General features: G+C 44.9%; 1 protein-coding gene across 1 annotated transcript in view; it reads right to left on the reverse strand.

Moving 5' to 3' along the window:
- LOC101825530 (neuroendocrine protein 7B2) overlaps positions 1-11,576 on the reverse strand; it is a 46,932-nt gene extending 35,356 nt beyond the window's left edge. The window contains exons 1-2 of the mRNA XM_013117834.3: positions 11,420-11,576; positions 9,810-10,042 (exon numbers count right to left, since the gene is read on the reverse strand). Coding sequence (XP_012973288.1) covers positions 9,810-10,035 — 226 coding nt within the window. The 5' untranslated portion in view covers positions 10,036-10,042; positions 11,420-11,576. The remainder of the gene's footprint in view (positions 1-9,809; positions 10,043-11,419) is intronic.
- Positions 11,577-13,859: the final 2,283 nt, after the last annotated feature.

Here is a 13,859-nt window from a genome sequence, read left to right on the forward strand (position 1 = left end):
AACTCTGCACATCGGTCTGACCAGCACAAACATATGTGGACTGTCCTCCAGCCAGTACCATCGAGCACCACTGCGGTCACCACTGAGGGGATATCCAGATGTGTGGAAGCCTTATCTGCAAGGAGAGACATTAAGGGACACCCTGCCAGCAAGTACAGGATGCGCTATTTGAGAGGCAAGCGTTTCCCTGTGTGAGCTTAGGGGCCTGGGCAACATAGGCCAAACTGGCTGGCAGCCTCAAATGTGCCCAGCCTTCCCTGTCGCACCACCCCATGGCCATCTGTATTTGACACAATGGCTATAAAGAATTTTTTTCTTTACTTCTTCTACTCAAACCCAAGTTACCATGACATACATCTTTAGAGAAGCTCAGCTCCAGTTGGGATGATTATCCAAGTGGCAGCTTTCCTGGTCCCCTGGCCCCGACAGAACTATTTCTGTAATAATCCACATACACAGACTCCCAGTTTCTAGCCCAGTACACTACAGACATGCACTGAACTTCTTGTGTCCCTTCCCCCATCTCGTTTGCATCCTCCTTAGAGAGGGGCTGCAGGTCACAGGCAGAGATGCTGATGGGCTGCTGCTTCTCTTGGCTGGTCCTCCTTTAGTCAACCTACTTCACTGGATGCAGTGTCACGCTGGGCGAAAACAAAGTTCACAGTTCCAGGTCTTTCTTACCCTATGGATGCCTCTAGACTGAAGACCAATGGGAACTGCCCTGGGGATTGGAAGGAACACAGCAATCAAAACCGACTGTGACTCTGGTTTTCTAGAAAACTGTTAGATCCCTCCAGTCACAGTTAAACCTTCACAAGAGGCTAAAAAGAGGTAATGCCTGACTTGCAGTTGGTTTACAAAATCCTGGAAAGGCAAATTAGGGCAGTATACACAGGTGTTGAAGCCTATGAAGGCCAGAGTTCCTGGAACAATGTACAGACTGCTTGCTAATCATTTGTTGAATCAATAAAAGTAGAAACGCAGTAGGGGACACTCTGATGGGATGCTAGCGAGGAAAGCAGAAAGGGCCAGATCGCTCAGCAAATGGACAGTCTGCTTCCAGTTCTGTGCAGGCCAGCTCTCTGGTTCATCCTCACATTTGTCTTTCACCAGCCCCTCTGATGTTCGCCTGTGACATGTATCACATTTGGCTTGGCATCCGCTGAGATGGCCATACAGTCCAGAGAGCAAGAATCAGGAAAGGCAAGGCCGAGTAGGAAAAGTTGCTGCTCAGCTATCTTCACCAAGCACTGTTCCTCCCTACAGTCCCATGGTCCTAACTCCCCGGTCACCACCACTGGGGTGAAGGTAAGTCCAGTGGAACCAATTCCTCCAAAGATTACTAGGTAGAGATTAAGAGTGGTTTTTCTCAGGCCTGAGCTCAGCAGAACTGGAAGAGAGGATCACCTTTCAAACCTCAAGCTGTTTACAGCTAGAAGTGAATACAGGTGGACTAAAGAAGTGGCAAGCAATAAGAATGACAGTTTGAGAGATGGGGATGGAGTCCAGTGGTGGCACACTTGCCTAGCAAGTGCAAGGATCTGGGTTTGGTCCCCGTATCACTAAGCAAGCAAACAAACATTCTTTGTGTTTGTGTAACACTTTTCAAAGGGCCTTGATATACCTTAATTTAGCTGTCACTGTGAGATGGACCAGACAGCAGATCTCCAGTTTTGAACTGAGAAACTAAACTATAGGGTGCAGCGATGTTATTGCTTCATGATTCATCCAAGCAAGAGTTAGAATAGCCAGAAGAGATAGAATAGTTGTATCTCAGTGTACATCCTGCTAGCTGTACAATCCATCCTCTCCTCACTCCCTGTGGTCGTTAGAAAGAAAATGACCCCCAAAGGGTGTGGCCTTGTTGGAGGAAGTATGTCTTTGTGGAGGTGGGTTTTGAGGCCCCCATATGCTCAAGACATGCCCTGTGAGACACTTGCCCGTTGAGTTGTTGCCTGTGAGTTAAGATGTAAGAACTCTCAGCTCCTTCTCCAGCACCAGGTCTGCCTGTATGCCATCACGCTCCCTCCAATGATGACGGTGGACTAAACTTCTGAACTGTAAGCCACCACAATTAAATGTTTTCCTTTTATAAGAGTTGCCATGGTCATGGTGTCTCTTCACAGCAATAGAATCTCTAAGATACTCCCTAAACTCAAATCCCACATGCCTCTCCCTACTGAAAATCACATGACACACAGTGGTCAATGTGCACACTCAGATTTAATTGCCATGCCTACTGTGGTCTGCTAACCCTAGTCTGCTTCACTAACTCTTTATGGACCGTGGTGACCAAGATGTTTGCACCAATTTGTTCCAACAGGGAAACTTCACTTCCTATAACCCCAGGTCCCCGAAATGCCAGCCACCCACATCCACATGTGGTTTACCATAATGCCCAGCATCGTTAAGAGTTTCTCAACTAAATAGCCCAGAATTATACAAGTCCACAGGGACAGATGTATTCAAGCCTCACACGGCTGGCTTGCCAACAAACTTACAGAACTCAAATCATTGTGGGAAACCTTAAACAGTTTCAATCTTTGTGATGATTATATCAAATAAGACAAGTCACAGGAAAGCAGTTTTGCAAACCATAAATGTTACATAAAATTTAGTTACTGCTCTTTCGTTTTCTACATGTACATAATCCACTCGGTCAATTATCTGTGGAGAATCATTCATCGCAGCCTCCCAGGTGACTCATCGCGATTCTCCTTGGCTGGGTCTTTTTCCAGATGGCGTGAGTCTGATGACACGACAGAGGGTTCTCGTTTAAACACCATGGGCTTTGCACAGATTTGGGTTTTGGACAGATAACCCTGGCAGGAAAACCCCCAGGAGCCAAAGCTCACAAGGAACCAAGAAGCCTCCTGGGTTAATCCCACACTATAGGAAAGAGGAAGGAATCCTACGCTGCCAAACCTGAGGTAATGTCTTACAAGTAGATGTGAAGGGAGGGACATGTGGTCCTTTATGCTTAATGCTTAGATTTTCCTCCCTGTGAGACCCTCATGGGAACCAAATGGAAAGTGGGAAGGGAGAAAAGGGCTTTAAAAAATGTTTCGTTTTAAAAACATCATTAGGGTTTAGAGGCAGCAAAGTACACTGTCCCCACTTGGTTCATTCAGGCTCTTGTCACAGAAATAGAATGGGTGCATGGTTTAAGCAGTTTGTCCACCAAGATTCCACACACTGGGTGCTTGGTATTCAGAAGAATGAAATAGAACAGAGAACTTTCAAGAAGCAGGGTTTAATGGAACAGCAGGGTCTAGCACAGGCCCTGAACCCACGGGTGGACACTAACTGGAATACACCCTCAGTGTTTATGTTCCTTCAATAATGATTTGTTGAAGTCTAAACCCAATGGGTGATGGGAAAGAGGCCTCCTGGAGTTCTCCTTTCCCCTACCATGTGAGGACACTAGCTGCTGGTAAAGCAGGCAGGCTCTCACCAGACACCTCAGCCAGTTCCTGCTCCACACTCTGCAGAGCTGCGAGCAGAGGAAGAAGAGCAAGACACCAGTCACTGGATTCTTGTTAGTGCACGCCAGGCAGACTGTGACAAGCTGGGCCCCAGATAGATAACTTCTCTAGGTTAGCAGCTGCTGTGCAGTAAACTTCACCTCTTTAATTATGCTGCTTTTCTACGCCCGTCTTTGACACCTATGCTGGCTCGTTTTATGTCAACTTGACACAAGCTAGAGTTATCTGAGAAAGGGAGACTCATTTGAGAATATGTCTACATAAGATTTTGCCATAGGGCATTTCTTAATTAGTGATTGATGGGGGAGGCCCAGCCCTTTGTGAGCGATATTATGCCTGGCTGGTGGTCCTGCATTCTATAAGATAATAGGCTGAACACACCAGTAAGCAGCACTCCTCCATGACCTCTGCATCAGGTTGCTGCCCTGCTTGAGTTCCTATCCTGATTTCCTTCAATGATGGACTACAGTGTGGAAGTGTAAGCCAAATAAACCCTTTCCTGCCCAGCCTGCTTTTGTCATGATGTTTCATCACAGCAATAGTAATTCTAAGACAACATCATAAGAAAATTCACATTCATTTAGGGAATGAACTAAGATGTCATATTCTTTAAGATTTGCATGAATCAAGCATAAGCCCGATTGCAGACAGTGACAATTTTTGCTTATTTATTAAAGTGCAAAAAAACCTTGTCTACAACTACTGAGTTTATCACGTTAAATTTGTGATTTTGGTTTTGAGACTAGGTTGCATTATGTACCCAGATAGGCCTGGAACACTATATGCCCTCAATATTACAATCCTCCTGCCTCCATCCATTTTTCCAGTTCTTGAATTGCAAGTGTGTGCCACCACATCTGGCTCGGGCCTATATTCCTTAACAAACTGTTTTATTGAGATGATTCATATTTCTATATTTTGTTCACACAGTAATACTATATTTTTATTGCATTATTGTAAGGACATACAATGTTTATTAAGATTGGTTTTCCTGGGACCGGAGAGATGGTTCAGTGGTTAAGAGCACTGGCTGTTCTTCCAGAGGACCCGGGTTCAATTCCCAGCACCCACATGGCAGCTCACAACCGTCTATAATTTAGTTCCAGAAGACCTGACACCCATGGCAAAACACTAATGTACAATTAAAAAAAAAAAAAAGGAAAGATCGGTTTCTCTAGGTCTTCCCTTACCTGCCCAGCATCTTCAGCCTTCTCTACGCTGGTTCCTGGCAATCAGCACTTAAATGACTTTGAAACTCTCATATCTGAAAATAATGACTTTAATGAAAAATTCTCCCCAGTTCTATATCACAACTCTCCAATCCCTCCACCATTCTCTGACTTGACCAAACCATTTTGGGTTTTGTTACTCTGCACTGGCAGCTGGGGAACTTGCATAGGACTGACTTAGGCCCTCCTGAATGCAGGTGACAAACTGCCTGGGCAGTTTGTGGGGCCACTGGCAGTGGATCCAAGATCTAACCCTAGTGTATGAACTCGGTCTTTGGAGACCACTTACTATGGTCAGCCTAGACACAGGGGGAGAACCTTGACCCTTCCTCAACGTGGTGGTGGGACAGACTTCATTGACAATGGGAGGCCTTAACCTCGCTAAGGAGTGGATAGGAGGAAGAGTGGGGAGAAGGTAGGGGGAGTGGGAGGAAGGGAAGGGAGGAAATTGGGATTGGTATGTAAAAAATAAGTAAATGAGTAATGTTATTTTATGTGCATTGGTGTGAAGGTGTCAGATCCCCTGGAACTGGAGTTACAGACAGGTGTGAGCTGCTGGGAATTGGACCCAGGTCCTCTGGAAGAGCAGTGAGTGCTCTTAAGTGCTGAGCCACCTCTCCAGTCCGGGCTGAGTGGTTTTTTTTTACCATCTATCTTCTCCTCCCCATCTTTCCCCACTATGGTCTCAATGCACTGCAATGTGGGTTCACCTCACGCCCCTAATTCTTCATAGCCTTGGCTCTGTGCAAGGCTCTGATAATTTCTGTGTAGTCACACCGATAGCCCCCGAAGACACGGGCTCCTCTTTTCTGCTCTCCCTCGTGCTCATCTTTCTGATCAGTCTATTTGCTTCTTCCTCCCATCCCCCTTCCATGTTTGCAAACTCAGGGCGGCAAGCAAGCTATGCAAATGCGTACTGTGGAGCTACGCCCCCAGCCCCCAGTTCTCTTTGCAGATTCCTGTCTACCCCGCCTTTCTGTGTTGAGCTCTTCGGGAGTTTGCAGTAGATTCTCTGTCTCCATATGTGATGTTTCCTGGGACACCTCATTCACGACACAGCCTCAGCCATTGCCACCATGGCGATGATGCCCAAAAGCCCTCCTTCACCCAGACATCTTTCTTGGGTTAGGCACATCCAAAGCACCACTTTCACACCCCCTGTCAGAGGCCCTGGGTTACCTTAAAGACAAACAACCATTTTCATCTTCCCTAACCTACACGCAGTTAAAACTTTTCCTATTATTATCCAGGCGGCTGATACATACAGGAAGCTTAAAATCATTTTCCAGACTCTTTTTAAAGAATTACAGTAGTGTGTGTGATCTCAAGACAGCCAGACTGGAGCCCAGATGTAGGCAGTGTGAGTTACAAACTCGTGTTCTCACTGATTCCTCTAGAATGGGAAAAACTGAGAAACAAACTTTAGTCAAGCCATCTGGGACAAACCGCAGCCTCTAAATGCGGAGAGACTACCTGCCTTCCTCCAGCCTTTGTTCGGGAGGCAAATATTGCCACTCCGTGGCAGGTAGAGGTACTGCAGGTCCTTTACTCGGCAAGGCTGGCCGAGGGTAATAGGCTCCTTAAAACTGCCTTTTCAAGAATGCTAACCTTAGGAAGGACTTTCCCCTCATTTGATATAATTTTTTAAAGTTTCAGTTCTCTTTATTTTGAAAAAAATAAATTGAAGTTCCAAGTCAGTGTTTTTAAAAAGATTTTTTGACATTTTTATGTTTAGCAATATAAGTACAAATTATTTAGAACCAGCAAATGTTAATAGTTACACATGTCTGTCTTAGTGGTTTAAATCCTAGTGTTATCACAGTGCTAAGTATCCAATGGCTTACAGTGTGGGGAAAGAAACAGCTGACACTTCAGGAGAACAGTTTGGTGTTGTTTGGGATTTTAACTGTGGGCCGTTAGTATTCTGTGAGCTAGACTGTTTGATCCACCCCAGTTCACTCAGAGTGTCAATGGGCAGCCGCGGTTCCCACTCTCCTTAGCAACTGCTCTCCAGGTCTGCCCTTGTGACAGCCACTAGCTTGCCTTGCTTCTGAGGTACAATGACAAGAGTACCATCTAGCTACATCACAGAGCTCTGCTCCACAAGTTGGAGAAGACGCAGAGTGCTGACCAACGCAATGAGTGGTCAGAAACAGGCAGGAGCCCAGGAGGTAGAGGCAGGAGTATGGAGACTCAGGGTCATCTGTGGCTACATGAAGTATTCAAAGCCAGGGCGGGCTACATGATCCTGTCTCAAATACCAAACAAGCTGACAAACCAGGGGGCTGGAGAGATGCCTCAGCAGTTAAGAGCACTGACTGCTCTTCCAGAGGACATGGGTTCAATTCCCAGCGCCCATATGACAGCCTTCAAAGGTCTGTAACTCCGTTTCCAGGGCACTCTCAAGTGCACATAAAATAAAAATAAATCTTTAAAAAAACTGACAACCAGCAAAGCTCATATGCTGCTGCTAATGCACAGAGTGGAGTTGTCTTGCGGTCCTCTTATTAGCTGGTCTTTCGAGTGCATGTGAAGGGAGCCTAAGAAAATCACATTTCAGAGATGTTATAGAGGTTACGCACAGCAAGGAAACAATGTGGACACAACATAGATCCTGTTTCCTTGCCATCGAAGATCATGCTGTCCTTTACATAAGGCCACTTTCTAGTAGTCTTTACTTTGTCCTCTTGACTTGCTTTTGGTCAAGAATTTCTACATTTGGAAGATGCTCCTACTCAGCTATTTTTAAGGCATCTGCAGAGAAGCACTTAAGCTAAACAGAAACAAAGAAATTAAATAAGTTGCTAAAAGATGACATCATCAATAACTTTTGGAATTAGTATTTAAATCCAGGGAGATTTTTACTAATAACCACATTAAATATGTGTTAAAATTTACCCAAGAATATGAGTATTCTGTATGTTGTCTATAAAAACTGGGGGAGGGAAATGCTAAGGGAGTGTGCACCTTTAACTGATTCTTTCTGATGCTATTAGAGATTGAAAAGAGCTATTCCACATGGCGCAAGTAACCAACAGGTAGATGAGTTGAAACAATGATATATTTAATTAAAACCCAGATGGAATGGGAAAAACTCAGGAGTTGTATTAAGATTTTTTTTTCCTCCTACTGTCTTTGGACTATTTCCTGTCAGTTTTTACCTCAGCTGTAAGGGGCAGAATTCTTGCTTGGCAGTGGTGGCGCAAGCCTTTAATACCAGTACTTGGGAGGCAGAGGCAGGCAGATTTCTCTGAGTTCGAGGCTAGCCTGGTCTACAAAGCTACACAGAAGACCCTCTCTCAAAAGATCAAACAAACAAACAAAGAGGCAGAATTCTAAAATGGCTTCAAGGTTCTTTTTTTTGTGTGTGTGTGAAAGCATTCTTAAGATTTATTTTATTTTATGTATACAGTATTCTTTTTTTTTCAGTTGATAAATTTAATTTTATTTTTTAATTTATTTTTCAGTTTAAATTTAGATAAGAAACAAGGTTGCTTCACAAGTCAGTTCCAGGTCCCTCTCCCTTTTCCTCCCCTCCTCCCATGCCCTCCCCCCAAACCCCCCATTATCCCCTCATTTACCCAGGGAGGGTGAGGCCCTCCATGGGGGTGTCCATAGTCTGTCATTTCATCCAGGGCAGGGCCTAGACCCTCCCCCAAGAGTTCAGGGTGAGAGTGCACCTCACATTGTTGGATGGGAGTCCAAAGTCCGTGCGTATACTTGGGATGAGTACTTATCTGCAGAGCTGCAAGAGTCTTTGCCCTTGGCTGTAGCGTAGCCTGGAGATAACTGGGCTATCATCTTAGATAAAAGGTGGTGAGATAAAAGTAACTCCCATGATTCTATGCACGGCCCTTATCAGACTACAGGGGCTGGTAATGGAGAAGTAAAATGCTGCAAAGAATATTGTTGTTCAGGATATTTTGCATGTTATGAGACAGCATGCTACCCAAGGGTAGCCTCTAAAAGCTGAAAGGGGCCCAGTTGACAGCCACCAAGCAGAAGGGAACTTGTGTTGATAACTGCATGGAAACCAAGTCTGTCGATTACCATAATGAGCTTACAGCCTCCCACACCAGCTTGCTTTCATTGCTGGTCAACACCTGGATTCACCTTGGTATGACTCTGAGTGGAGTGAGACAGTCAATGTTGTGATAAGCTAAATGTGCCCTGCTAAATGGCTAATGCTCTTGTAATCCATTGTAGAGCAATAGTCAATGAAAGCACAGGTCCACAGACATCACTTAGGGGAGCACTGACTTCAACAGTTCATCACCTCAAGGATATGATGGGAACTCATTAGCTCCATTTATTGTAATCCATGCTATTTCATTCCTCTTTGCCTTTTCACCACACTTCCCTGAGGGTTTCCTACACAAACTTCAAAGCCCAGGCCCAATGATAACTTCTAAGAAGTATTTCCTTACAGCCCCCCTCCCCCAGTCCTGAGCAGTCTCCATGGAAGCAGTATGTATCAGGATACACTGTAATGACCTTTTGCCAGTTCCCTTCTCCCAGTTAGCCTGCCCCGGCGTTCTGCACAATGGCAGGCACACAGAGGATAATACATAGTTGGAGTGAATTAAATGAGGCTCTGCATAATAAACAAGGCTTATGGCAGCAGGGAGAACCTTCTCCATGACAGCAGCAGAGTGGTGAGCCGTGCACCTCACTGGTGGAGAAAGGGCAGATACATTTACCATCTTAAAAACAGACCACTAAATAAACAGGAACAGGTGGCTTATGCCACAAAGTGTTTAGAGTCTCCCTAACAGAATAATGGCGAGGAGCCCTATCTGATTTATCTTGCTACGAGTCATTTGCTATAGTTGCATGCTTGCATATTCATATTATTTGGGTTAAGCTACTGCTGACAAATGTCAACCAAAATACACAGCAATTCACATCTCAAAGTGATAGGCCCCAAGACAGAAATGGGAATCGTACATTAACAAAGGCCTCTGGAGCAGACAGCATTGTAAGCTAATCACAGCAGGGAAAAATTAGCCCCCCCCAAAAACAAAAAACCCTGGTAACTGGAGACAGTAGCCTCAGAAATGCAATGGAAACATCGTCAGTTAGCAGCAGTGCGTACCTTCGATACTCTGTGGTCCAACAAGATTCATGGCCTGGTGAGCTGGGTATTCCACACGTGGCCTGGCAATACCCAGCTGCTCCATAACGCCATGGAGCAGCCTCTGGATGTCTGTTTCAGGGACTCGATCAGGGGTCCTCGGGCTATAAGCAAATGCTGGATTCCAGTCGAACATCAACCAAAATAAAAGGCCAGATAGCAGGACAGAGATCATCCTTGAGGCCATTTTTAACCTGCAGAATAAAGGACCAAGTTTATAACTTGGCCCAAATTGGCAACTATAATAACACTACTGTGGGGATATAATTATGAATCACATCTTGAGGCTGAGGACCACCCTGAAAGGAGACTACAATGAGAAATTCCTAGAGGTTTGCTTTGTGTCAAGTACTCCAGCCAGGGCGGAAACCACTGTGGGAAGGAAGTAAAGACAAAAGAGTCTAGGGTAAGCAAGCCCCTCTAACTTGCTACCTGAGAAGTCTAAGCTGGAATAATGCTTCTCACACCTATGGTCTGTTTTCCTTGTAATCTAAGCACTTTCAGTTTTGAGAAAAGGAGGGTGGTATTTTGAGTTTTCCCAATTTAAAGGAAGAAAAGAGTGATGAGAAGGGGTTAGGGATATTCAAACTGTAATAATAATAATAATAATAATAATATAAACCCACAGAATGTTCTAGAGTGGTGGCAGAGGGTGTTCTAACTTAGCAGACAAGCAATACAACAAGACCCTGAGAAGAAGTACTGTGAGCTCAGGTCCTGCCCTGCCATGTGGGAGGCAACATGAAAGACACTTGTGTCACTGTGCACTCTCTAGGTGATCTTGGGCAAGTACCTCAACCCCTTCTGCAGGAGAATAGTTAAGTAACAATCCATCTTATAGACTTATTAAGATAACGATCAAAATCATGTATAGGAGCATGGGGCAAGCCAGGTACACAGTGAGCCCCCGCACTTCTATTCCAATGTTGGTTGTTGGCAGCATCAGTTCACTGTTCTACAAGTTGAGATCTGTGGAGGCAGCAGGGAGGAGAGGGAAGAGAGCGAAATGGTGGGGTGGGGGTGGGGGGGAAATCTGTGGGCTGTCAACCTGCCCTACATGCTGGTGTCTGTGGATATGCCTGCAGAGCAAGGAAGCAGTATTCACACAGCATCCCTGGAAGCTCCTTGTTTCGAATAGGTGCTCCAGGCAACAGCCAGATAAACCCCTATGAGCATTCACAGGGATAGAGATTGTAACAGTGGGATACACGCCAAGCATCGCTCCTAAAACTGAAATATTCATTTCATCTAATGTCCTTCTTCTCCAGCTAAACGTCTTTCCTAGCCTTGCTCCTCAAACAGCAGAGGACGGCTGTTTTAACGGCCCAGTCAACAGCCGTGATGAAAGGGCCGGATGCAGGCACCAGGCTCCATTATCTCCATCTTTGCCCATGAACTCCGATGCAGGATGTTTTCTTTACTGGCCAGTCAACTGATGAACTACCCAATCACCATACTCGGAACTGTTTCTCCCACCCCTTGTTTACAGCCAGCCCTCGTAAAACCCACACCCATCCTTTGTCTGACCCCAACCTCAAGTGCAAGGATTTCTGGAGGGCATCCTCCCCTACCTTATGAACCCAAAGTACTCCCACGTTCTGCCGGCTGTCTAGCCGGCCGCTTCACTGCAGAATTTACCGTGGGGCCGCGGGCGGGCGAGCTTGTAGCAATCTGGCCCAAAGCAGGGAACTGACGAGCTGGATAGCTCCTGCGTCACCTCCCTCAGCATCCTAGCTCCACCCAGGCCCCGCCCCCAGCAGGTGGAAGAAGCCTTCCCAGAGTTCCTGAAAGGCTTCCCAGACTTTTGCATCTCTGGCCTGAAGCCTGCATTCCAGCCCAGGCATTCGCATCTCATGACTGCGAGATTTCCCGAGTGCCCCCTTTCTGCATCAATCCTACGAACGTCTTTTCACCTCCGTTATCAGTCTCAAGCAGCTACCTAAATGTAGACCACCACTAGACAGCACACCTTTAATTCTGCGTCTTCTAGAAAGTTTTAAACTAGAATACAAAATCTTCCTGTTGGCATTTTCATACACCTCTTTTCTAGTATCTTTTTCTTAACCCTCACTTAAGCTCTCCCCTTTCACAGTCCAATCTAGCTTCATGACCTACATTCACACAGAAAACTTAAAAGACCCGTCTATAAGACAAAACGTGCCATTTATCCTGAACGTGCCAGTGGCAGGGGTGACTGAGAAAAATCCAAGTCCTAAGGTTTTGTGGTGACAGTGATGCCTTTACTTCACCTTTCTTTAACCCCTCAGGGCACCTGGAGGTTCTGAGAGCTCTCAGCATTGCTTCTAAAGTTCACCAAGAGAAACCATACGGAAAGGACACACACAACTTGCCTAAGCAAACCTGACTTCGTTATATTTTGTGGTGCTGGTGATGGAAGCCAGAGTCTTATGGGATTCCTAGCCCTAAAAGAAACACCTGACACCACAAAGCCCATCAAACAACTAGGAATGAGTCGTCCTTTGGGAAAATTTCTGGGAAACACAGTTAAGTTCCACAAAGAAGTTAGAATTCAGCTCTTACTGCAGCTTGGAGCAGCAAACCCATTAGCGTTTTAATACAATGCATGGAGGTAGGGAGACTTGGGAGAGGGCTTTCTGTGTGAAGCCAGGCATCTTTCCCAATGTCTTTTTTTTTTTTTTTCTTTCCTGGATGCTTTTTGTTTCAATCAACATGAAAAGTAGCCTGCTGGCTCCAGGCTCAAAGTTTAGGGTGGTACACAGTATTTACTGCTAATGAATACTGTTTAGTCTCAAGTTGTTCAGTATATTCAATTTAAGATTGGAAAAATGGGTTATTACATTTTGCTGGCTGTGTAGCTGCCTGAAACATACTAAAAATGTCTATGATTCACATTGCACTGCACTTTGGAGGCAGTGTGTAAGCCTTTATTCTGCTTACAAAATGCTGAGGTAAAGGATACTTATCTTGGCACACAACTTTTGAGATTTCAGTACAGGATTGTTGGCTCCACTAGTTTATGAACCCAGTGAGTCAGAACGTAACGGTGGGAGCACATGGAGTCAGAGAAGCACACAAGTCAGTGCTCAAAGGCACGCCCCCGGGGATCCCCAAAGGTTCTAGAACCTCAGAATAGTGTTACTAGATAGGAACCAAGCTTTCAGCAAGAGCCTGTGGGTGACATCACACATTCAAGCTGGAATACAAGAATCTTACCAAGGCTGGTCTCAACCACCTTATCGCAGCCTCCTGATTGTCACTACAGACATGTGCCAGTACACTTGACTAAAATGTGTTATTTTTAAAAATAAAACAGGCATCACATATACCCTATACTTGATGATTCTCAAAACCATACATTAAGTTCTTAGCGGCCATGCAATGTTGCCCAGAAACCTACTAACTTTAGTCCTTTGTATATTAAAATCTGCTTCTTATAACATAACAAATAATACATTTTATACTTAAAAATGATAATCCTTGAAGTTATTGTACACATCATTTTCCACTTTGGAAAACACAAATGTATACTGTCTGACCATACAGCCCATGAAATTAGTAACAATCTTTATTATGTATTAAAAAATACAAAGATGTTTCTCTGAACTCTTGGGGGAGGGTCTAGGCCCTGCCCTGGATGAAATGACAGACTATGGACACCCCCATGGAAGGCCTCACCCTCCCTGGGGAAATAAGGGGATATTGGGGGGTGGGGGGGAGGGCACGGGAGGAGGGGAGGGAATCGGAGAGGGACCTGGAACTGACCTGTGAAGCAACCTTGTTTCTAACCTAAATTTAAAAATAAACAAAAAAAAATTCAAAGATGAAACCACATTTCAAAATTTGCCCAACTCTCAAATATGAAATGATCTGGAATGTTAAATGTTGAGGACTTTTTCATTTTAAAAATTGAGACAAGAGCTCATCAGGCCCTGCTCAGGAGCTATAGACATTAACATCATGGAGGAATTCTTAGTATGCATTGAGAGTTTAGTTCAAAATATTTCAAACTGTGAAGCATGTTATCTTTCT

This window comes from Mesocricetus auratus, unplaced genomic scaffold, assembly GCF_017639785.1.
Source record: "Mesocricetus auratus isolate SY011 unplaced genomic scaffold, BCM_Maur_2.0 Super-Scaffold_100004, whole genome shotgun sequence".
Taxonomy (NCBI): Eukaryota; Metazoa; Chordata; class Mammalia; order Rodentia; family Cricetidae; genus Mesocricetus; species Mesocricetus auratus.